Source organism: Haemaphysalis longicornis, unplaced genomic scaffold (genome assembly GCF_048455015.1).
Source record: "Haemaphysalis longicornis isolate Haplotype H1 unplaced genomic scaffold, Haemaphysalis longicornis Haplotype H1 scaffold_13, whole genome shotgun sequence".
NCBI classification, from domain to species: Eukaryota; Metazoa; Arthropoda; class Arachnida; order Ixodida; family Ixodidae; genus Haemaphysalis; species Haemaphysalis longicornis.
Window position 1 is genome coordinate 81140868 of NW_027526233.1, and position 23864 is coordinate 81164731.

The 23864-nt window shown below is 44.1% G+C and overlaps 1 protein-coding gene across 1 annotated transcript; it reads right to left on the reverse strand.

Moving 5' to 3' along the window:
• Positions 1–2641: 2641 nt before the first annotated feature.
• On the reverse strand, positions 2642–23289 carry LOC144163912 (uncharacterized). Its single transcript, XM_077694575.1, has 5 exons — positions 23184–23289; positions 15345–15422; positions 12839–13312; positions 10161–10371; positions 2642–2864 (listed from the first exon to the last, which is right to left on the reverse strand). Exons 3-5 carry the CDS (start codon positions 13062–13064, stop codon positions 2642–2644), a joined length of 660 nt encoding a protein of 219 aa, XP_077550701.1. The 5' UTR covers positions 13065–13312; positions 15345–15422; positions 23184–23289.
• Between the last annotated feature and the right edge of the window lie 575 nt (positions 23290–23864).

A 23864-nucleotide genomic window follows, 5' to 3' on the forward strand; every position in this document is an offset into this window, starting at 1 on the left:
GGCCTCTTTAGGAGATTATGGGCTGCTTTTATGCACGCACCGTTTGTGCGTGCTATTATGCACGCACATTTTAAAGGTCTTTTGACTAAAACTTGTTTAAGGATGAGAAAAATTTGTTGGTTAACGCTGTAAAATGAGGGTTTGAAGCTTTTTAACACTCTGGTGGTAAAAGCAGTGCAGCAATGCGTGGCAATGTTGCGCATTCACCGGACGTTTTGCATTCATCACAAATGAATTGAGCAGGACCACTAACAGCATGCAGGGGTGCTCGGGTAGGGCAAGCATAAACCTGCTTTACGTTTACGGATGCTTTTGTAGCCGACAGTGTAAAGTAATTTGCTGCAGTCGTAAGGCTTATCGAAAGTATAAAATATTTTAGCGCGAATGTTCGACGTATGGATTTTAATTTGTACCCATCAAGTCAAAGGGCGAATTTGCTCAAGAAATTTTATCATGGGATGCAGTGAGAAAAGTGCTGTAGGTGATAATATCAACGCGTTACAAGAGTTTACTTACTACCAAGCAGCGGTTCCAATCCCATTCAACACCCTTGAATAAGTGAGTTAATTCTTATACTACCCCTTTTAGGGGCAAAGCATCTCTTGCTCGGGCCCTGTCCCGGCCGTACACGGCAGAATGATGATGATGTTGGCAAGATCCCCCTAGGGATTGGCCAACCAAAGGTTGGCCGAAGAGGTCCAAACATTCAACGCGTTCGTTGCTTCACAACAAGGAGGAGAGGGAGAAGAAGAAGTTGTTGTTCGTCGCCTACGAGCTCAACACTCTTGCTCGGGCCCTGTCCCCTCCCTCATTGCTGCCATACACGGCGGAATAATGATGATTGTGGAAGGAACCCCCTGGAGATTGGCCAACCAAAGATTGGCCGACGATGTCAAAACGTTCAACGCGTTCGTTGCTACCCAACAAGGAGGAAAGGAAGAAGAAGAGGTTGTCGTTCGTCGTCTGCCAGCTCAAGACACGTACCAGGGGTACGCGACACAAGACGCTCTGCAGAAGGCGAAGGCCAAGGTGGCTAAAATCTCACACACCGAATTCGCCAAATTACCCACGGAGATTCTCATCGTCCCAAAGAAGCCCTACATAATCACCACAAACATCGAAGGCGCCGACTGGCTTGTCAACAGAGCGGTGGAAAGCTTGACGTGCCGAGTCGTTATATGATGTGTGGGCGAATGTTTCACGGTTTTACCGATAAGCATTTTAGTTTCGCCCCTCTCATCGTCGTTCACTTCGTGGAGATGGCGGGATTTTTTTTTTAGAAAAACGGCGCTTTTAAAACAAAAAGCTGGTGTCACCACCTTGCCATAAATTTCATAGCTTTTAAAGAGGGCTACATTAAAACGTTTTTTTCGTGCATTCAAGGTGGCCTTTTTAAGTACGTTTCCAAAAAAGTCTGGTGTATTGATACGGGGGAACCGTTATAGACTTTGCAATTACCGTCTTATTATACTTGAGTAACAAACATTTTTGGTCTCGTCAGTACTGACAACAAATGACTGCTGAGGCGACAAACTCTGGTAGGTTCATTGCACAATTAGCGTGTAACAACTGTCGATATATGTCTATCTATCGATATATGTGGAGCAAGACTATTTTTTGAATGAGGTGCTACGGGGTTGTACTTGAATATTTTCTCTTGTGGGGGATGTTTTGCACCTTCCGGTGTTTAGAACAATACGAATGGGCATAATTCATATACAACTCAACACGCTTGCAGCAGCCAACATGAAATGACGATGTTGAGTCGTCAAATTAAACCTAAAACAAATAAAAGTGTGTTAGAAGACAAGAAAAAGGTATAACCACATCCTACCTCCGTAATAACATAAATACAACACCTTTTCAGAGAATTAGCGTGTACGCAGAGAATCCGCAAAAGGGTGTCGCAACCACCACTATAAAAAAAGCGTAATCAGTTCGCAACGCTTTTCCCGCCTTTTAGAGAGGAGTACAAGATGCAAAACGTTTAGTGTGCGCATCAAGGCCATTGTATTCAATCATTCAAACGAAACACATACGTTTTGACACGAGCAAACACAAAAACAACCTTGAAAAATTCTGTTAAAAGTTTGCTTGAATCACGACACAATTTTGACTTCAGACAGTACTAACAAGAATTGAATTTTCTCTAACTGCCACTGGGTGGTGTACTGCATAATAAATGCGTGACAACTCTAATGCAATAACAGCAATTTTATCCTAATATAGGGGGGCTGCTACTGTTCCGGAATAAGCAGCTACGGCGGTGGTCTGAAACACCGCCCACAACTTGTGAGGTAAAAGTGTTTAAAACTAGGGGCGGTGTAATCACCGCTGTAATCAAATAACCAACACCAATTTAACACCACTCTAACACCGAAAAAAATACGACGGTGTTCGAGACAGTCAACACCCTTTTTCCCCCAAAAAACGGTGTGAAGTTAGAGATTATGGTGTTGGAACATCTAAAAAATGCCTCGTGTAATGACCTCAACCCACAGTTATTACACCTATACTTGCAAACTTCTTGGAATATGGAGCACGGTTGTAATCGTTGCCATTTCAACTGCCAAGACAACTTTAACTGGCTAACTGAGCTAGTATACACGCCACCAAGCAATAATTTATAATACAAAGTGTGCTAAAAGCGATTGCCGCAGCGTGCGGCTTGTTGATAATTATCAGATATAGAAAGAACGGTTCTTTGGTGACTTGCCTGAAGGTACCGTAGGTCACCATTCGTGTCGGCGAATTCTATTTCCCCGAAGTTCAGCATACCGTAGTGCTTGAATCCGGCGCGGTTGGACTCCAGGATGGCAGCTCTTACGCCATTAAGGTCCTTTTTCAGCTGTTCGCCGATCAACCTGGGAAGTAAGGTACCTATTAAAAACTAAACATTTGAGGGTTGCGCAAGGATGTGCGCTGTGCTTTGAATAATGAGGATTAAAATTTTTCATACGACCTGGATGCCTTCAATACGTTTCACATACCGACAAGCGGGAATATTTATATGAATCTCCATCTAACAAAACAGCAAGCAAATGCCGAATCTAACCTGCGGTTTGGGCATTCAGCCACACTGCCGGGGGCAAGTTGGAATTTAGTGTTTTGAATGTAATCCATTGGCCTCATAGAAGCTGTGATACTCGAAGACTTTTTCATCACATACTTTTAGCAGTCGTCCGTTGACGCGGCCGCTAATATCTTAGCTTCGAGGTAAGCCATCTTGTTGGCCGAATACTTCACAATGTGTGTCACCTGTGATTTAGTTTCGAGCTGTACATTGCTACGTCTCCTACCTTCTTTTGTAAACGCACAAATATGTTTTGCACTTCAAGCATGGCGTCAGCGGTGCATGAAACGCCTGTACAGACGTGCCCAGCGAGGACAGATAACGCACTTCTTTTGGTAGTGGGTTTTGCCGCCTACTAGTATTTAGGCGCATGCTGAAGCGATTCGCCTCTTCGGATATACTACACAACAATGCACACATAAGCGTCACTGCTTCAAGCCATGCTTCAGATATATGACACAACAATGCGAATATCTGTGTCACTGCTTCAAGCTATTTGGTTGCTCTGCACGCAGTGAAATTTTCTCCTGCTAGACCGCGCAGAAGCAGAAGGTGAGCACTTTAAGTGAACATTTGCAGTAGCCAATTATAAACTCCAGCAAATTGTTTACTAATTTTGTACGCAGACTCGTGTTTTAAACGACGAACGCAGACAGATGCGAGTTAGAACCCTAGGGAAAGAACTTACGGCTCCTACGGTAAGGTGTATTGTAAAGTGAGACTAGCAAGGCGCAGCGGCTTGGTGGCGACTGTCACGAAGATAGACAGACACTTGAAGAGCATCCGTTCAACTGATGTCATGTCTCTAGAGGCCGAAGAAAGAGCTATCGCGCTGGAAATAACGCAGACACCTGTTTAAGCAATAATCCCGGATTCGCAGCCAGCGTATAGGAGCTACCTTAAATGCCGGATCTCATACTCCGCCACGAAGATTTTGAGCACGGTCCGTCCTAAGCTAAAGTTATCAATTGTCTGAACCCTGAAGCGCGCTTCCGTCTGTGGTTATGTGTTTGCTTACGAGACTGCTCCAGGTCCAGCTAGCCGAGCACGGGAGAAAGCTGAGTAGAGACAATGATCCACTTAACTTAGCACCGGGACTTTACTGAATATATAGTGAAGGGTAGCCCCACTTAAGCTCCCCCCAGCCGCCCCCCCTCCTCATCTCAGCGAGAAAGACGAGCACGACAGGGCGCTGCAAAAAGTGGCAGAAAGGTACAAATATCCGGCGGTGCTTTCTGCCCCACAAAAAGTTTGCTGCCTGTGTGCTGAAATTTCTGGCACGCCCAAACTAAAACTGCGAAAAGATGCATGCCAAGCGCTTTGTGCCCTGTGACGTCGACGACGTATATGACATACCGCTTTCGCGAGGGGGGGGGGGTCATATATATCGGCCAGACAGGCAGTTGTGTAAGTAACCGGGCACACGAGCACAATTCTTCACTTAATAATAATCCGTCACTGCGTTTACCTACGCATTGCGATAATTGCTGGCCTCTCAGTTCTTTGGGAAAATGCAGGCCTTTCTTTGAGCAGATTTGAATTCTCGACAGGAGTGATAGTACAGCAGCGAGACAGCTCTTGAAGCGTTTTATACAGGGTGCTGCGACGATAACTGGAACACCTTAAAAATTTTTCCTGAGCGAACCACCCCTCTGTTCACGCTCAAGCTTCACACGAAGGTCGTATTTTGTGGTCTATTTTGCTTGACACCGGGAACAACAATGGTGTTATCCGTTTATTCTGAAATAAATAACGATTTCTGCCTACGGGAAAACGGCGGTTGATTTGGACTTGTAAGCCAGCGCAAGTTGATGTTAGAACGACGGCGCCACCTAGGCTACGCAGAGCGAAACGCACTTTTGGGATTCACGGTAGGAAGGAGCGTAGCAGACGATCAGAAAATGTGAAAGTTTGTTCTCTGATCGTCTGCAAACTCATTTGGCTCCTTCTTATGTGCATTTTCTGATCGCCTGCTGCACCATTTGGCTCCTTGCTACCGTGTATGCTAAACATGCGTTTCGCTCTGCATGCCCTAGGTGGCGGCGTCGTACCAAGATCAACTTGCGCTGGCTCGCATGGTCAAATCATCCGCCATTTTCCCGAAGGCGAAAATCGTTTTTATTTTATATACAGAATAAACGGGCAAGTACCATCGTTGTTCCACGTGTCAAACAAAATATACCCCAAACTGCGACCTTCGTGTGACGTTTGAGAGCGAATAGAGCGGCACTTCGCTAAGGGAAAATTCTTAATCGCCGCACCATCCTGTATTAAGAAAAAAGGTAGCAAGCGTGTCAGCCATGCATGTGTGCTGTTTCGGGCCATCGAGTTTTAATTTTCAGAAACGTCACGTTGATTCCGTCCATCATGTCTTCAATGCATTCTACATAGTGTATTCCAGTGCGCATGCTCCTAGTGAAAACTGTGTAAATACGAGACGATGTTTCAAATAAACGTTAGTTGCAAGTGAGCGCTTGCCCCGTCCTTCTTTGTGTCGTTGTCGTAGTCGCGCTATTTTTTTTTCAACCACTATCGCACCTCTTCTTTCTGTTCACCAGCCGCAACCGCTCGGTCTTCGGGGCTTGTCTTCTTAGTAGCATGGGATGCACGGCTATTCCTTCCAGGAGCACTTTCTCACAGTCTGTTTCTGCTTCAGAAGTTGTCATTTTTTTTCAGATGTCATATTTTTGGAGGGAACACGCCATCTTCAACTTCCCTTTCATCTACCCTGTGTTCCACACCATTTTAAAGTACCTTGTTTACTGTAAGATAACCGCAAGCTTCTTTTTTTAGTGAACGCTGGTTTTCTTAGTTGTTTTGTGTTTTTAATTTATTTCAGCTGTTTTATGGCACCATGTTCTTATATAGGCTACCTACCACCATTTTCAGAAAGTGGAATGGTCTTATCTTTATATCCGCCGTTCATAAGCACTCTTCAACATGTTGGGAGGATGGTAGTCTTGCTTTGGCTACTCAAAACCAATACATTTTGTCTCTGGATACGTGCCCTTTCACATAGCTTCATGCTAAACAGTTTAAAGCATTTTTTCAGTGGCACATTTGTATATTTGTATAGGAAAACATTATCGATCGAATAAATATATAAACACGCTTTATATTGGCAAGCAAGGTGAGCAAAAAGTATTTGGTTGATTTCATAAGAAACTTCAATACAAAACGCATGTTACAAGTTTTCTATCAAATAAAAGCAGATGTCTGCTGTAATTTTTAAAGCAATTTTATAAACCTTTTGAAAGCTGTCATGTAGTAAGGAGGTGGGGCTGAAAAAATGAAGACGAGCCCACACCCGAAAGGAGATTTGCCCGAGCAGAAGATGATTGAAGAAAGGACAAAGACGAATACGGATCAGCTTGCGCGATGGCTAGAAGTATTTGGAAGGGACCAATAAAGAAGATACACAGGGTGATCGAAGAGGAGGAGGAGGTTGTCTGGACCAACAAATGGAAGCGTCACACGGTACAATGCAAGCTGAAGATGAGGACGACGAGGTTGGAGTAGGGAGAGTGGAAAGAGGTCTTGGGAGGAATGGTGGCAAGTCCGGGTCGGGCATCGGCACTTCCAGGTGGTTGTGCCACAACCGTGACGAGAGCTGGCGGACCGGTATTATGCCTAAAAGGGAGGGCGCACCGCCGGCGACCTGCTGGGCCGTCCCATGCAACGTAGTAGCGGCCTCGCACAGTTGGCAGCGGGTAGCTCGGGACCAGCGGAACCAGCGGTAGCTCGGACCAGCGGCTTTGCACTGTTGTCCTCCTGCTGAGCCAGGCTCCTCAAGGAACCAGTGGCATCGCGCGACTGTCACCCAGAACACTCACGTTCGCGACATGCTGCTACGTTCGTCAACGCGTAAGCCAATGACCCACTGGTCCACGTCAGCGGCATCGCAACGTGTTCGTCGTGCCCCAGCCGGTAGGACCTGTTTGACTTTAGCATAGGCAGTTAATTTATTATATCGACTTTTCGAGTAGATTTTTGATGGTGGGAGGTTGTGCTTCTTTTTTTTTTGTTTGTTAAGTTGATATGCGTGTTCATTTGCTATGACCCCGGTTGTTTGAGGCTTTGTTTTGTAAATATATTGTGTGGGCATCGAATGCGAATGCCTCAACCCGAGCCTCATTTCTTTGCTGCGTGAGATGCCTGACAAAAGAAATGATTTAAAAACAAAACATAGGGCATGCTGGTGCCTCAGTCTCACGTTCGCGGCAGGAGCTCTAAGTCACAATAGTGCCAATAGATGGTGCAGCAGCGCGAATGTGGAAGAAGTCAACTCCGCAAACCTGCAGTGGGTTGAATAAAACCGGAAATAGAGACCGGGAGAGGTTTTCGGATAAGAAAGCAGAAGCAGTTTCCTGGTGGTTGCAGGAGAATGCTATTGTCTTTCGACGACAATTGCAGCGACGCCAGCAGAAGCAAGGCCGTTTTTTATTGTGTTTCCTACCCAGCTGTCTTGCTCAAAATTCCGACCTCTCAGAAATCGAGCAATACCACTTCGCGAAACTGATATTTGGCATTAAGCAAGAATCCAACATGCAGATGAAAACACTAAAATAATATCCCAAGTTTCTCAATATTTTCCCAGTAATTTGCTGCCAAATCTTACTCCCTACGCATCTCTATGCGATAGTTTCCATGGCTCAGGAGCTTAGTCGCGCAACGTGCAAGACTATGAAGCGGAGCACAAAGCAAGTTTTCTCCCCGAATATTATCTGCGCAAGAAAAGTTTACATTTTGCTGAAAAACAACGGAGTAATCGCAGTTGAAAGGCTGCCGTGAGCGTGAAAGCTGCACATGGGCAGAAAACCTATTTGATAAGAATTGGGTTAGAACAAACTTTACGCGCTTACATACCCAAAGAAAACCCCTTGGCCCCACACTGTGCTCATAGGGCGGCGGCCACCAAAGTTCTGCAACAGGATGAGTTCGATTGTCTATACCGTGTTTGTGTTTTGAGACAACGTTTGCGTGACGCCGTCCCAATTATTCCTCCTAAATCCGTACCGTCATCGTAACCCCTGCGCACGTTTTTGATGCTTGCCGGTGTTACAATGTCTGCTGCGTTATTCATTTGAATTGCTCACGATGAACCCATACAGGGCGAACTGAGTAAATGAATAGAATAAAAACCTTAACTTTCTCGTTTACACGCGCCGTTGTTCTGTTAAAGGCGCGTGTAAAAAATTCCCGCATCTTGCCCGAGTGTTGCAAGGCTGCAGAAACAGCAGAGAGGCTGCTCCTCTCTTTTCGTTAGAGACCGGCTGCTGCCCTGGACATTAATTTCGGTACTTCCCCATGAAAGCTCCCTATTACTGCCACGCCCGAATAGTTCTTCCAAAAGTCTTTCATATCTCTCCCACTGTGGACTGCGATAGCAAGCTCTAGAACCCGTGGTACCGACTACGCGAACAATGCGCTTGTGGCGCGAATTAGGCGTCCATGCTGCCCACTTAAGGCGACAAGACACGTTAACTGTCGCACACAACAGGGGCAGCACCGGAGAAATGCCGCCATCAAGGCTGGGGAGAGCATTCTATATCGCCCAGCTGGCCGTCTCCGGGCGCTTTTCACAAGGTCCACGTTCGCACAAGGCCAGGTATATTTTCTTTGTATTTTTTCAGCTTTTCACGTGGTGCACCCACACAAAGGCTGGATATCACCGGGCGGTCCTGGCAAGGCGAACTCTCACGCGCGCTTTGCTGAGTTAAGTTTTCTGGTAAACCTCCACGGTAAAACTAATGCCTAAACAGCCCTGCTATTAAAAAGTTTAACAGAACTTGGGCGCATATTCCCCAGTTCCATTTGTTTTCATACGATAACGGTCGATCTCTAGATTAAAAGAAGTCTTCAGATGCGGGAGGAAATGCAGGCGCGTGGTTCAAAAGTGCGAACTGTGTAAGCTTTTCCCAAGATAAAATAAGCAGCAAGACGTAGATGTATCTGTGTGCTAAGCCTTAACTTGATTATTTTTTTTTTCATAGACTTTGTGAACACTGACTAAGCTTCTACAATGACAGCATTTTATTTTAGATGTGAACAGAACATGGTTTTTAACAAACAAACCGTGATTATACTGACTACTCTGCGAGAATTTCAATTCAATTCAATTTATTCAGCATTCTCAACAGAGAACAACAAGAATGCTAGGGCAAGAACAAAAAGCCGCCATACAGCAGCTTGACAAAGGTCCTTGCCCCTGAGTGTTCTTGTCTTGTTTTAGCTCAAGTGCTTGCAAAGGAAGCACTAAGCGAGATGGGCATATCAGCACCCAGAATACCATATTTACGTCAACCCCTCCACAAATACCTACAAGAAGTAGCAGACAAAGGCTTCCAATATCACCTTTAACAAACCGTACTTCACGAGTATCAAGAACAAAAATTCTCAAACATATTCTATTGATTTAAAAAAGCGGTAGTTACCGGCGTCCGTTCGCGTTGAGGCTGCTACTTGTGGTTACTCAATGTCAAGATGAATTCTCACCGATGAAAAGGAAATGACTTGTGCGAAGCGTATTGCCGCCAAAAAAAAGAAGAGAAGCTTAAACGGCGCCAAAAAAGGACTGTCACGTGGATGCAGCATACTTCCGTGCCTTATAGCACTATGCCCAGTAGATCTATCCACTGGATTAATTGGACGAGCACGCACAAAAGTCGCAGCTACGGCTAATTTTGTGGTGAGGTGAGCAGCCAGGCGCCGGCAAACCAGCCATTATTTACTCGGCTGGTCCCGTCATACCCAGCTGAGGTGTTGACAGCGAGTACAGCTGCGACGCCTATATGAGCAAATCACACGCCATGATATCACACCTCGGACACTTCCTCCTGTTCGGCTCTACTCATTGCGACGCGACGAATTACCTTGTAATTCTAGCTTAGAATAGTTTTTCTGTATTAATGTTATTTGGCCAAGCAAAATGAACACGTGAAAAAGAATGCTGGCTGGTTTTACGTTTTTTGTGGCGCTTTAAACGGCATTCATGAAGAGGTTTTAGACCGTACGCTACTATCTTAGCCTTAGGTTTCTTTAAATATAGGTTCACAGCTTCCGGACAGACGTCCAATCGGCGGCTTACCCGGTGGCCATGGATGTGCCGAAGGAGGTCTTGGTGTACTTTTTCGCGTGCGAGGAAATGACGCTGAACGCAAGGGAGCTGTACATCGCGCGTAGCTTCTTTTGCGTCTTGTCGTAGTATACGTCCGTGTAGAAGATGATGTCGCAGGTGCCATCGGCGGGAACTGCGTCGTCAAGCACGCCGGTCCTCCCGAAGGTACACACCAGTTTAACTGCACACGCATGCCCAGATACCCATGTTGCACAGATAGCTTTCCCACAGGAAAAGGGGGATAAACAAATCCTCAGCGCATTTCTGTAACGAATAGCGGATAGTTATGAAGTCTTGCCAAATTCAGACGCATTGTATAACATCTTACTGATAGGGAAGAAGAATGCAGAGTAGCGGAAGAATGCGAAGAAGCTAAGCAGTGAACACTTATTCTACGATTGCCGCCACTGACCAGAATGCGCAGTTGAAAGCGAGAATAAAGCAAAACGTTGCAGCGATTTAACTAAAAGGGCTCCTGCCAGTGGCAATCGTGGGAGTAACGCTCTAAATACCTGCAATAGGTTGTCCACCTCACATGAAAGTGCAAACAAGAGTGTAGTTTCCTTTGGTCTCACAAACTTCGGTCACTTGATAACGGAAAAAAAGCAATAGACGACTCTGTATTGCAGGCAGCTCTGCAGCAAATTTGAGTTTGCACTTTCATTATCTATCATGTGCACCTTGGAAACTTCTTAGTAACAAAACTCGATCTTCCAAGGGATGAATTTCCGTCAATTTTTTGGCAAGAACTTGGGGCTAGTTCGCTGGGGCTAGTTCGCTGTCTTCGTAACCAACTCGAGTGACTACCCCTCTTTGGCTATGCTCCAAGAGCTCCAAAAAAGCTCCAATATGGAAATCTGGCGTGCTCTCCGTACTGTAATAATTGTCGCAAATGCAATGCCTTAACCATGACGGGGACATAATTACCTCGTTAAAGCGCATATAAGGTAAGAACGTGTTGCAATAAACGTGTTTAGTTGGCAGACAGTGTGGTGTACATATTCGGGTAATTTGCGCATAGCTGTACGCGCAGAAGTGTGGTGGAAGCCAGACCACTCAGAACAATAGTCTTTTACTCTGAATAACGTCTTCTGGCAGCCAGTCTAAAACGTCCATTGGCTATTTGACAATTTCCTGTGTTAGGTCCCTCACAGCTTCGCTTTTTGCGTCGTTCGGACCATGATGCTCCTCCATACGAGCAATGCATGATGCTTGTTCCTTCGCGTTTTTTTTGTTACTTCCAACTATTCAAACTTACAAGCGAAACTTTTTTAGGTTGTGTGGTTGACCAGATAAAGCACTTTGCACGCACCAATCAAGCACCCGCGACCACCCCGATTGTTATCGTAGCTAGTTCATTTAATTTGTCGCATATGTTCAAACGGTATCCCGGAGCACTGTCATTCAGGACCCCGCGCTCGTGCATACGGCACTACAGCCTTTAGTTCAGAATCTTAAGAATAACTAAGCTTGTTTAGTTTTCAATATAAACAAAGCAATACAGCCCACAAAGCAACATATTCCCAAAAACCATTCCCGCCTCATTTCTCCTAATGTTAAGAAGTTGTAGGCAAAAGCCAACGTTCTCATTCCGAAACATACGTGAAAAGATTATGGGCAGAAATTTCCTTAGAACAGAATATTTACGATACATAAGGCGCACAGTCGTATGGAGCTGCAGATTATTTAATAGAATTCTGATAAGGTACTCCATATAGATTGAATTCATGACAGAAAATTTAAAATAACTCCCCGTGTCTGGCGCAGCTTCACGCACAATCCGGAATGTATCAGCGGACTGAGAAAATTGAATTCAAAACGAGCGGGAATAGAACTGTGGAATTTATGTATGGATTGCGCAGTTTTCTCCTGGTAGCACGGTGAAACAAGGATTGTGCGTGTTTGAGACTGAATGTAACCGTTGTCTATTCTCTACGCAGTAGTTTCTGATTAGCAGAGAGACAATTGCAGTGTCCCAAAAACAGCCGATAAAGAGCTGCAGCAGCTTGTCGTTTGTTTCGTCATTTATGTAAGTATTTATAGCTTCATTTGCTCGCTGTTTTTTTACTTAACTCGATTTGCAGCGCTTTTCTTTCCGCAGGCCTATTTTTGCGCCCTGGTGTGCTGTCGCTATTAATTATTTAGTTCTCGTATGTCGTTTCTAGTTGTTTAACATTGCTCTGTATTACTTTTAATCATTGATCATCGAGCCGCAGTTACTGCTAACGAGATAACAACCCATTCCTGTTTCTCAACAGGTAAGGCCGTGATTCATACCCAATCAGACACTCATTTTCGGCACGTAATTATAAAGGAAGAGAAGCTCGTGCTTTGAAAACACCCCGCGGCAGCCTGACACTTTGATACATCCTTGAAACTAAGTACCAGCCCTGAACAGTGCATCTGCGCTGTGATAAATATTTCCGTAAATCTAGGAATATGAGAGTAGGTACCCAAATATCAGTATTTTTCATTTTTGACGCTACCCTCGCGTTAATCAATAATCGGCTTGACTCGAACGACATGATATTTCTAGTTACTGTCGAACACGATTTACATGTCATACGGACTATATGCGTAACCGTTTTATTTATCTATTATGTTCACTTCCGAGGCCATTGTTGTTTTCGCTATGACTGAGTACTTACAATCTGGAGGTGGGGTCGTCGTAGTTGTGGTCGTAGTTGTCGTTGTAGTTGTGGTCGTCGTTGTGGTTGTAGTGGTAGTCGTAGTGGTCGTCGTAGTGGTCGTCGTAGTGGTGGTCTTAGGTTCGGTCGTGGTTGTGGTCATGGTTGTGGTCCTGGTTGTGGTCCTAGTTGTGGTCCTAGTTGTGGTCCTGGTTGTAGTCCTGGTTGTGGTCCTGGTTGTGGTCATATTGGGGATCTTAGTTGGGATCGTAGTTGAGATCACGGTTCGGATCGGAGTTGGTGTCGTAGTTGTGGTCGTGGTAGTGGCACTACTTTTGGTCGTAGTTGTCGGGGATGAAGGTTGGCTTGTCGTGGCTGCGCTGTCAGGGGCGGTAAAATGGGGCTCAGGCCGGGGGGTGGGCCTCAGTACGGGCGTCGGGCTAGTAGGGCGGGTGGTACTGGAAGTGCTTGACTCCCCCGGAGCTGGTTCCGGTGCTGGTATCGAAGAAGGTGGTTGTGGAGGACAATACAGAAATATTAACACATCAATACGAACAATTCCGGTTATATGCGCAACATGCATTGCAATGACTACTCTGTAATGCTTGCTCAAAAATTCGTGCACCTGCATGAAAGGCTGAAGATGTAGACGTACAGTGGTAAAAACTGTAACAAACTACAAAGAACAATGTTAATGATATACGCAGAGCGCGGCTTACGACACTGCGCAGGATATCAAGCAACACCGTGTGCATGCTCATGCTCTGAGGTTCCTGGTAATGCGTGTGTTTTTGTGTGTATGTGTGTGTGTGTGTCTGTCTGTCTATCCCTCTGTGGGTGTGTGTGTGTCTCTGCGTGCGCGCGTGCATGCGTCCGTGTGTGCGAGTGCATGTGCGTGTGTGTGTGTGTGTGCGTGTGCGTGTGCGTGTGCGCGTGTTCGTGTGCGCGTGCGCGTGTGCGTGTGCGTGTGTGTGTGTGTGTGTGTGTGTGTGTGTGTGTGTGTGTGTGTGTGTGTGTGTGTGTGTGTGTGTGTGTGTGTGTGTGTGTGTGTGTGTGTGTGTGTGACGGACCCTATCGCTGTGGGTATGGTATGGGTTGTGTGTGGCTGCGCGATTATAAAAAAAAACCGATTTTCGCATACGGAGGTACAAGAACTGTTTTCATGGGAACATCGTTTAATTTTTTCAGTGCGAGTCAAGAACGTTTTACCTGTTTTTATGCCTTCTCAAATTACTCGCCAGAAAATTCACCACAAGAATTCCCTGGACTTACCATGCTGAAACTTTTAATGAGATTAATCCACAAGAACTCATGGCTTTTTAATATTTTGTAAGCGTATATTGCAGCCTACACTCCAGCAAAACCTGCTTTTAGAAGCATTGCCGATATATTAGAGACATTGACCTCCAAATGCTAAATTAACCTCAGCCCAATGATGTTGAAATACAGATTACATGCATGTTGGGCTCAGTGATGAGCACTTGAAACAAGCCTACGTTATACTGAATACATCGCTGACGTAATAACAGCAGTAGCAAATAATCTGCAGCACCACATCATAAAGCTTTGTTATTATAGTGGTATTAATTAGACACTAAACAATTCGATTTTGATTCAAGTCTTGAAAAGAGAATTTTATGAAACAACATCAGCCCTATATGTACCGGCCTCTGGGAATATTTTAAGAGTAACTGGAAGGGAATCTTGTAAACAATTGTCGTACTCAAAACGCGCTTACATTCGGTACAAGAAATTGATCAATTGATTGACTGATGGACTGATTGATTGATTGATTGATGGATTGAATAATTAATTTATTGATTGATTGATTGCTTGATTGCTTGATTGATTGATTGATTGATTGATTGATTGATTGATTGATTGATTGATTGATTGATTGATTGATTGATTGATTGATTGATTGATTGATTGATTGATTGATTGATTGATTGATTGATTGATTGTAGGGCTTAACGCGCCGACGCAACGCAGGCGATGAGGCGCGCCGAATTGGAGGGCTCCGGGTTAATTTTACAGCCTGGGCATCTTTAACGTGCACTGTTAGGTACAAGAACGCTGTTTCTATCATTTGGAAACATGTGTTGAAGCATTTGCGTCGGAGCTTATTCCTATGCTTTAGAGTGAAGCAAATTGTGCAATCCCCACAAAACTAACGTTATGCATGCAGTTTTCTTTTAAAAATGGTAGGAATAAAATCGCACAATATCATAGGCATGCGGAGAGGCACCATATATTTGTAACTGTCTGTCTGTCTGTCTGTCTGTCTGTCTGTCTGTCTGTCTGTCTGTCTGTCTGTCTGTCTGTCTGTCTGTCTGTCTGTCTGTCTGTCTGTCTGTCTGTCTGCAGGTTTTTCCTCTTGCTAAAGAGCTCCAACGATCACACAGTGACTATCCTTCCCGCTGTGTCAGTATTACGCCAGGCCAGTGATTTCAGTAAATTTCTTCATGCGGGCTGTGTATCAAGAGCCTAATGAACGAAGATTGGTAGAAAAGTTGCTCCAACTCACAAACAGAAGTAGGACCACCACCAGTTGAACTTGGTATACTGATGCTGCCGCCGTCATCCGGTCCGAACTCGTTATCGTCTGAAAGCAGAAAAATGTACAAATAAACACGAAAACAAGATGAAAAATAAAGAAGATAGACACCGTGTTCATCGACATTTCTTGTCGATTTTCTTTGAGTAACGTGCCTTTGCAAGAGTGGAGGGGTAAGAGAGGGTGCAGGAGCGAAATTTATACAGAAGAAAAACTATTACCTGTTATTAGAGATTATCGTCCCTTTGGGCTACTCCATTTTCTTTTCAGCTCTAAGTGGTCTTTGTAAACAAATTGCCCAAAAACGTTTGTCCACGTCAACATCCTCGCGGAAACCGCTGAATGCTGTCGTCTTGCTGCACTGCAGAACGTGCCTGTGCATATAATTTTATTGGCTCTGTCAATGGACAGATGTACACGCCACAAATATCATGACCAATTGCGTAGACATGGATGCGGATTTAGATTATGCGTATTTCACATGCACAACCTTCTTTCTAAAAAAATTGTTATATCTCTTGCAAGCACTGAAACGCCATTCACAGAGGATGTGCTTGTTGATATCCTCCCTCTCAACCAGCCAAACTCTAATAGCCATTCCAATGGACGCAAGTTGCCTGACACCAACGACTACGCAAGTACTCTTCATCCTGACATCGTATACAATTTGAAACGTTTGTCCATTCTGCAGTTCATCCATTTGTACGAATATATATATCCACACGATAGTCATCCTTTTTATCAGATTTAATATCACTTAGAAAAAAAGTTTCTCTTTCATGAAAGGGCAAGCATTATCATTAAAGATGACACCGCATCGCAAAATTTCTCTTGATTCATTTCTGTTTAATTAGTACCGCGAGTCGGATTGGCGCTGTATTGGCCGCAGAGTCTTAAAATTTAAAGTGGGACGCTTTTTTTGCTCATGGCAGGGCGGGAAGTGCGCCAGTGTAGGCGTTGTAATTTTATCTCACGAAACCTATGAGGCACCATCAAAACATGTACAGGGAAGCCGAATCCCTTAAAGGCAACCACACTCAGAAAAGAGTATGCAGCTGCTAGTTTGTTGCAGTAGAAGGAAAACAGAGCTATCCTGTGTAATTATCACTTCAAAGTACGACAAGAGAAGGCTACTACCATCCCTCAAAGCTAAAGGGCAAGAATCTTATGGGTATAAGTAGTTTTCAGAGAGCACAACTCGTGGTGAAACCGCTACTCCGTATTGGTTGCTTCAAAGATTACGCGTTCCCCTTTACGAAACAAGGACATCAGAAAAAAATATGCAAGTCTGGTGAAGGGGGAGTATGCCACAATCGTACACCGCGTGCATACGGCGTGAGCAAGTTTACCGACAAATATTTGGTGACACGGACATGACGCTCACTTGGAGGCTAAACGCCTATTTGGCTCCAGAGCATTAAAAAGACGTATTCCCACTCTCTCGAAAAGCTTTAGCACTGCCCGCCTCGTCAGTTTCAGTACAGCAAAAATTGACAAAATATTAAGATGTGCCTTCCCATAATTGCGATTGTGGTTGTGCTTTAGGAGCATGCGTAGTGAGCACTGCAATCAGTTGTAACCTAATAATTATACTTATGTCATTACTATTTTTTATAACTCATTTACAAGCTTACGGAACCAGTGGTCTGTGATGAGGATTCAATAACATTTTACTGTTACATTGGTGTAGCCCGTTAAGGCAATAAAGAGGGAATATTTCACCAACGCTGGCGTATCCAGCTCTAATCCCCGAATCATACTTGTGTATGGTAAAAGCACGAATGTGTAAGTACCAAGATACTCCGCGACCACACTCAGAAGAGTGGTGGCCAACGCTTTCCAGGGATTTATGAAACACCCAGAGGCACGGCACCAGTGGTCTGTGATGAGGACCCAATACTATTTTACCGCTACATTGGTGTCGCCCGTTAAGACAAGAGGGAATATTTCACCAACGCTGGGGTATCCAGCGTGCCGCACTTGTACAAATGGCGAGTGCATTGGCTGTCCACAGAGCAAAGCATTCGTGCAAGTAAGCCGTTGCAGTCAGTCAGTCAGTTATTTAGTTAGTTAGTTAACAACTCCGCAAGAAATTGCGTTTCTTGCTTTGTAAATAAAGTTTGGCCTTCCTTTGTCCACCCTCGCACCTGTCTCTCCCGTCCTGGCTAAGGTGGTCTAGACGGTGTAGAGCGACGCGCCGGACGTCCCATTTTTATTTAATACTAAAGTCGAGCTGATTAGTTGGCCGGGTCCTCACTCCAGGACAGGAGAGTAAGAGTAATTTATTTTTCAATTCATAAAACGCCATCCCGGGAAGAATAGAATTTATTCTTTACGCTTGGAAGGTATGGAAAACAATGAAGACCTGCTTGGAACTAATCGGTTTCGATGCTTGTAAAATATGCTCGTATCCTATTTATCACGTTTGTTGGCTAGTGTATAAAGACTTTAGCACCTTAATTATGTCATAATTCTCGGGGTTGAGACTCAGTTCATTATGATAACGATTGTTACAATAGAAATTCGACGCACAAAAGCCGCCTTCGAATACTCTGGGCAACGCTGTCTGGGGCGCCATCGCGGTGGCGTAGCACAAACCTTCTCCTTACATTTGCATGTGAATAAACAACTCACGCTGCGGATATGCATCCTCTTGCACGCAGCCATTACGAAAGACAATTTATGAAGACGCGAACGTATGCCATACAACCTGAAGAAAATATCGACACTATTTTTGTGAGCCTCCCAATTATCCCCAAACCTAATGATCTGTGACAGTGGAGAAAAATAATGCGTTGGGCACAGAAAAATAAATTCATTCGATACACGTCGATAACAATGAAAGAAATAGAAGACAGCAGCTTTATTTCCTGCTGTGCGATGCGCGTGTATAGGCCCGATGCTTGTTACGTAGCATTGGACTCCTGAGTCTTCATAAAAGCATATCAGAAATACTGTAGGGAAGCCTACGCACTTTGAATACTTATTGAGAAGCTCTGAGCGATGACGCTCGCGAATGAGCTAGAAAGGACGAATTACACACGATCTTCGGACCAATGCTCTTTGTTCTCTCTCTCCTCGTGTGTTGCAAACTTGGGGGGATACAGCTTGAAATTACTCAGATGTGTCAGAAGCTGGCAAATATAACTGCATTACTCGAAATACGTTATTTACAGCGCAAAAGCATCAAAGGGGGCAATTTTTAGCGCAGGCACTGCTGCCCCTCACACGCAGAGCGTTGCAGACGACAGCGGCGCGAGTCCCTACGCTGACGTCAGAGCCAGAGGGCGCCACTAAAACATCTCACCGCCATTTGAACACACGTAAAGCTTGTAATATCTGAGTTGAATAATCGTTTTCTAAACAACATATAGGTTTCGTTCTCAAATGCAGCTGCATTACTGTAGAAATGTACATTGCCTTCTTTGATATGCAAGGCATGCGGTACTTGATTCGGGCTTGATTGTTTGCCGTAATTAGTCACCATTTAAGGTGTACGTCTCATTTATTGCCGTAAACAGTAGAGCCGGGTTTCTGCGTTGCCATCTGCACACCTTTCGTTTTGTGTACATCGGGAAAAGTGTAAAATACCACATGTGCTCAGATCTATGTATTAAGTATGTTGAAAACAATGCTGTAGTTGGCAGGACTTTAAATTGCCGTTAAGAATGTTTTAACGAGCTTAATATATTTTTAAGGAAAAACTAAATGTAATACTTTTGTGGGGTTGCTTCCCCACCAGGAATAAGTAGGTTAATTTTGAATAGAATGGAGACTAACACGTTTCTTCCTACTTATAACAGAACTAAGTTAGATATTTGTATCGGCTTCCCACTGTTCATGCCAGAGCCTTAACAAAATGATTTGCGTGTACAGACCAGTTTAACTCGTCCTGGAATCAAGTACCACGAAACGTTCTTGCCTTCGCACCTGCAATAACATGACCTTCGTATTTGATAATTACAGCATACTTTCAGGGTTTATTAATGGGGCGAAATTTTATGTGCGTTCTCTTTGTGGGATTTACTCGCGGTTTGTTTTGTTTTAACCATTCTGTAAGGTCCCCCAGAAAAAATTTACTCAGTTTGCAGAAGTGTTGAACTTTTTTATAAGAAAAAAATATTTGTGTCATATGCATGCATATTAAAACTGGAGGAACGTCGTATATTAGCAATATCACTTATTCGCATAAAATATAATCACAAAAAAGAAGGAATCGTTCTGCGAGACCATCTTTTAATTACGTTTCGGCCGATGTTGCGTGACTGATGCCAACAATTCGATACCATCATGGAAGTAGCTTTCCAATATTTAATGCAATTGCATGAATACAGCAGCTACAGAATTTTTTAACAGAAAGTGAATATCTATTGAATCAAATGGCTTTTTAGTTTGTAAGGAAGGACCAGGTGTGTGTTTTCTATTTTCTCATATTTAGGAACATCTTTTCCTTAATATATGCCAGAGCTTGCTCAATGGAAATATGCTTTTGCAAGCCGTATTGGTTCAAGGCTATTATCTCAATCTTTTCAAAAAGAAGTCCGTCGCTCGTGGATTATGGCTTCAAATATTCTAGCTAGATCTGGAAGCACCGAAAAAGGGTGATAGTTCGGAAGATTACGAATCTCACCACCTTTGAATATCGCAGTGACTATGGCAAGTTTTAACTGTTTATAAAAATTCCTGTGGTCAAGGTGTGGTTACTCATGATCATCCACAGCAGCAGCAGCAGCCTATTGATGCCCACGACAGGGCAAAGGTCTCTCCCATAGAAATCCATAGAAACTCCATAGAACTGTGCTAACTGTCCCTCTGAATTTCTGCCGCTACCTGCCACGCTTCCCTTATCTAGAGATTCGCTCTGTTACCCTTAATGACCAACGGTTATCTTGCCCTCACTTTTCACTCCCTGCCCAGACCTATTTCTTCTTCTTAATGTGTTCTAATATGTTCTTAACACCCGTTGTTCCCCGATCCACTCCACTCGCTTCTCCCGCAAATTTACAGCTATCATAATCCGTTTCAGTGATCACTGAGTCGTCCTCAATTTAAGTTGAACCTTTTTAGTGAGACTAAAAGTTTGTGCTCCCCATGTGAGGACCGGGAAGATGCAGCTGTCATACACTTTATTGTTCAGGGACAATGGTAGGTTGCCATTCTCTAACTGAGAATGCCTGCCGAATGAACTCCACACTGTCTTCCCCTTCCTACTTATGTCTGCCTCATGATTGGGATCCAGGATCAAAACTTGGTCTAAGTAGGCATAGTTGCTTACCAATTCCACTGCTTCGCACCTCTGTCAAACCGCTGTGCAATCCCGAGGTTATTCATCTTTACTGTAGTTTTCTCGGTATTAATTTTAAGACCCACGACCATACACTGCTTGTCCAGAGCGGCAATATTGATTAGCATATTTCATTTGAGTTACCTTGCTATGCAACGCAAACAGCAAATCTGAGGTTACTGAGGTATTTTATATTAACCCTTATACACGCCTGTTCCCAATCCAACGTTCGGAAATCATCTTCTCAAAATGCCGTGAATAAGATTGAAAGACATTGTGCCTCCTTCTCTGCCGCCTTTATGGGTATTTTACTGCTCGCCTTATGAAGGACGATGGTAGCTCTGGACCCATTGTAGATATCCTCTAGTATTCGTCCATTATGATCATCTAAACCCTTATTCCGCAATGCCTAAATGACTGCTGCGGTTTTGACTGACTCAAATGCTGTCTGATTATCTATAAAGGATCTATATAGGAGTTCAGTGTACCCCCCGCATTTCTCGATCACCTTATTGATCGTGTGCATATGAACCATTCTTAAATAACCTGTTGAAACCCTGCTTGTGTTTAAATTGAATAAAATCAATGGTGGCACAATTTTTTTTGCTATTACTTTGCAGCTACCTTGTAGACGACTGACAGTAACCTGATCGGCCAGTAATTTTTCAACTTCTTTAAGTCACCTTTCTTTTGGATTAAGATGATGTTCGCGTTCTTCCAAGATTCCTGTACACTCGCCGTCATTAGGCATTGCGTATACACGTTTACCAGTTTTTCTTCCCGCCATCCTTGAAGCGTTCTTCTGTTATCTGACCCTCACAAGTTGCTTTGAGCCCTTGTATTTCTGTCAAAGCTTTCGTTACTTCCTCTGCGGTTTTTATGGGGGATGTCTATCTCCCATTAACTACTTCCTCGTTCGGTATTATCCTGGATGCCGCAGCTAGTGTACGGATCTCTATAGACATCCTCGGCCACTGTGAGTATTTTACCCCCATTCGGGATGACATTGCGTTGTTTGCGCTTAAGGGCAAATATCCAATTTTTCATCATACCTAGAGGCCTCTTCACTGCTTTCAGGCTGCCTCTGTTCTTTACAGCACGCTCAATCATCTCAATGTTAAACTTTCGTATGTCAGCTATCTTACGTTTATTGATTAACTTCAAAGGCTCCAGTAGTTCTATTCTCTCAGCAGGTCTGGAGGTTTTCATGCTTTGCCGTTTCCTATATAAATATTGAGTTACCTTGGAAAGTTTGCATGTATCCTTTCTAGCGATCGTTCCTCCGACTTTTACTACACACTCCGTGATAATGCTTTCAAGATTGTCGCTGGCTTCTTGTGTCGTAAAGTCTGCTTCCTCTGTTAGAGCTAAGGCATCTGCTTCTGCAACGCGATCGTGAATTCTTCAACTTTCCCCCCTACTGTTAGCTCATTGATCGACTTCTTTCGTACTAGCTAGTTACGGTACCTCCTGAAATCTAGCCCAACCATAGATCTCACCATTCGGTGGTCAATCCACCTTACCCACCTGAGCTCTTCCACATCCTTCACGACGCCTGCGTTACCACACAGTACGAAGTCTATTTCATTTTAATGCTCCCCATTCAGGTTCCTCTACCTCCACTCCCGGCTGTCCCGTTTGCAGGAGGAATTCATGATGCGTAAATTATTCCATTCTGCAAACTCTGGCAACAACTGCCCTTTGTAATTCCTACGACCAAGATGATAGTTTCTAACTGCCTTGTCCCCAGCCTTTTTCTCACCTACAACCGCATCAAAATCTCCCATAACAACGGTATACTGTGTTTTTACTATAGCCATGGCCGATTCGACATCTTCATAGAAGCGTTCAACTAGCTTGTCGTAGTGGCTGGATTCACGGCGTGGTCGTCGCGCGTCGGTGGTTCACTGCTGAGGTTAATCATTTAGGATAAAACTTCGCATATTGGTGATGATATGAGTATCAAACTCTACTGCCCCTATTTTATCTATCCCAGATGCAACATTGTTTTAAGGCTGCAGTTTAAGTTTAGAATCTTAATTGCTTCTGTTGGTTGCATAACGATGGATGGAGGAACACCGGGACAATCTGTTAACATTGTCTTCGGTAACGCTATGTCTTTTGTAAAAGCCCGCCTATATATTGGGTGCGCTGAAATTTTCCGCTAATCCTTTCCCTATAAGTGCTTCACATTTTAATGTTAGGCGTTCGAAATATCGACTACTTATATTTTCCCGAGTAAGCACGCTTACTGCCTCACACATTTTACGTTGGTTATAGCAGATTCTTGCAAAGGTGCTTGGTAATAATCTTTCTTATCCGTTTGTGGGGTGTAACAACAGCGTGTTTCCGTATTTTAAATACTAAAGGTGAATTTTAAAACCATTATGCCCACTTCTTCTCCAGGTAAATAATAATGACATATAACCATGGCACTGCAGACGTTTGATACAGCATCAGGGCTTGGGTGTACATCTATTTACAATTTCATTGCGCCTTCGTAAGGAGTGCCACAGTATACTCACCGGGTGACACGTCCCAGAACACCAGAAAGAAGACGAATACACCGACAATGAAGATAAGTAGAAGGGCGCAAAGTGTGAGTACCGCAGTCGAGCTGCCTTGGTTGTCTTCTCTGCGAGTTGGAGAACATGTTAAGAAACAAGAGCAAAATATTCAACCCAGTCATGCAGCAGCAGAAAAAAATATTTGCGACAAAGGGGAAAGCCCCCAAACCATTATTTCTGCGGTGACTCTGCGCCTTTTTGTGACCAGGATCCGCGAATAGTTTGTGAACCCGTCCGCTAATAATATGAGCGGCTGCAGCAAGTTTAACCCTTTCCGAACTCTTCTCTCATGAAGACGTCATAAATATTAAACAAACGCGTCTTCGCAGGGAACATTTGTAAGAACTTGGCTTTTTTAGATAACAGATTACCCTCTATAGGTTCACTAACAGACGCTATTTTGAGGGTATCCTCATGGAATACCTAGAAACGAAGACAACAAAACGTAGCCACTTGCTGACGGGAATGAAGGGAACTTCGTCCGTAATTCCACTGTTGCTGGATAGTACATCAATCCGCTAAATTGATATTTGGAATGTACGCCTAAGCAATTTCGACCGAACTAGTAAGGACGAGGAGGAAAATAAAAATTGGGTAAGCGCTGGGACGTAGTTGCTGCTACCACTGGATGAGTTCACC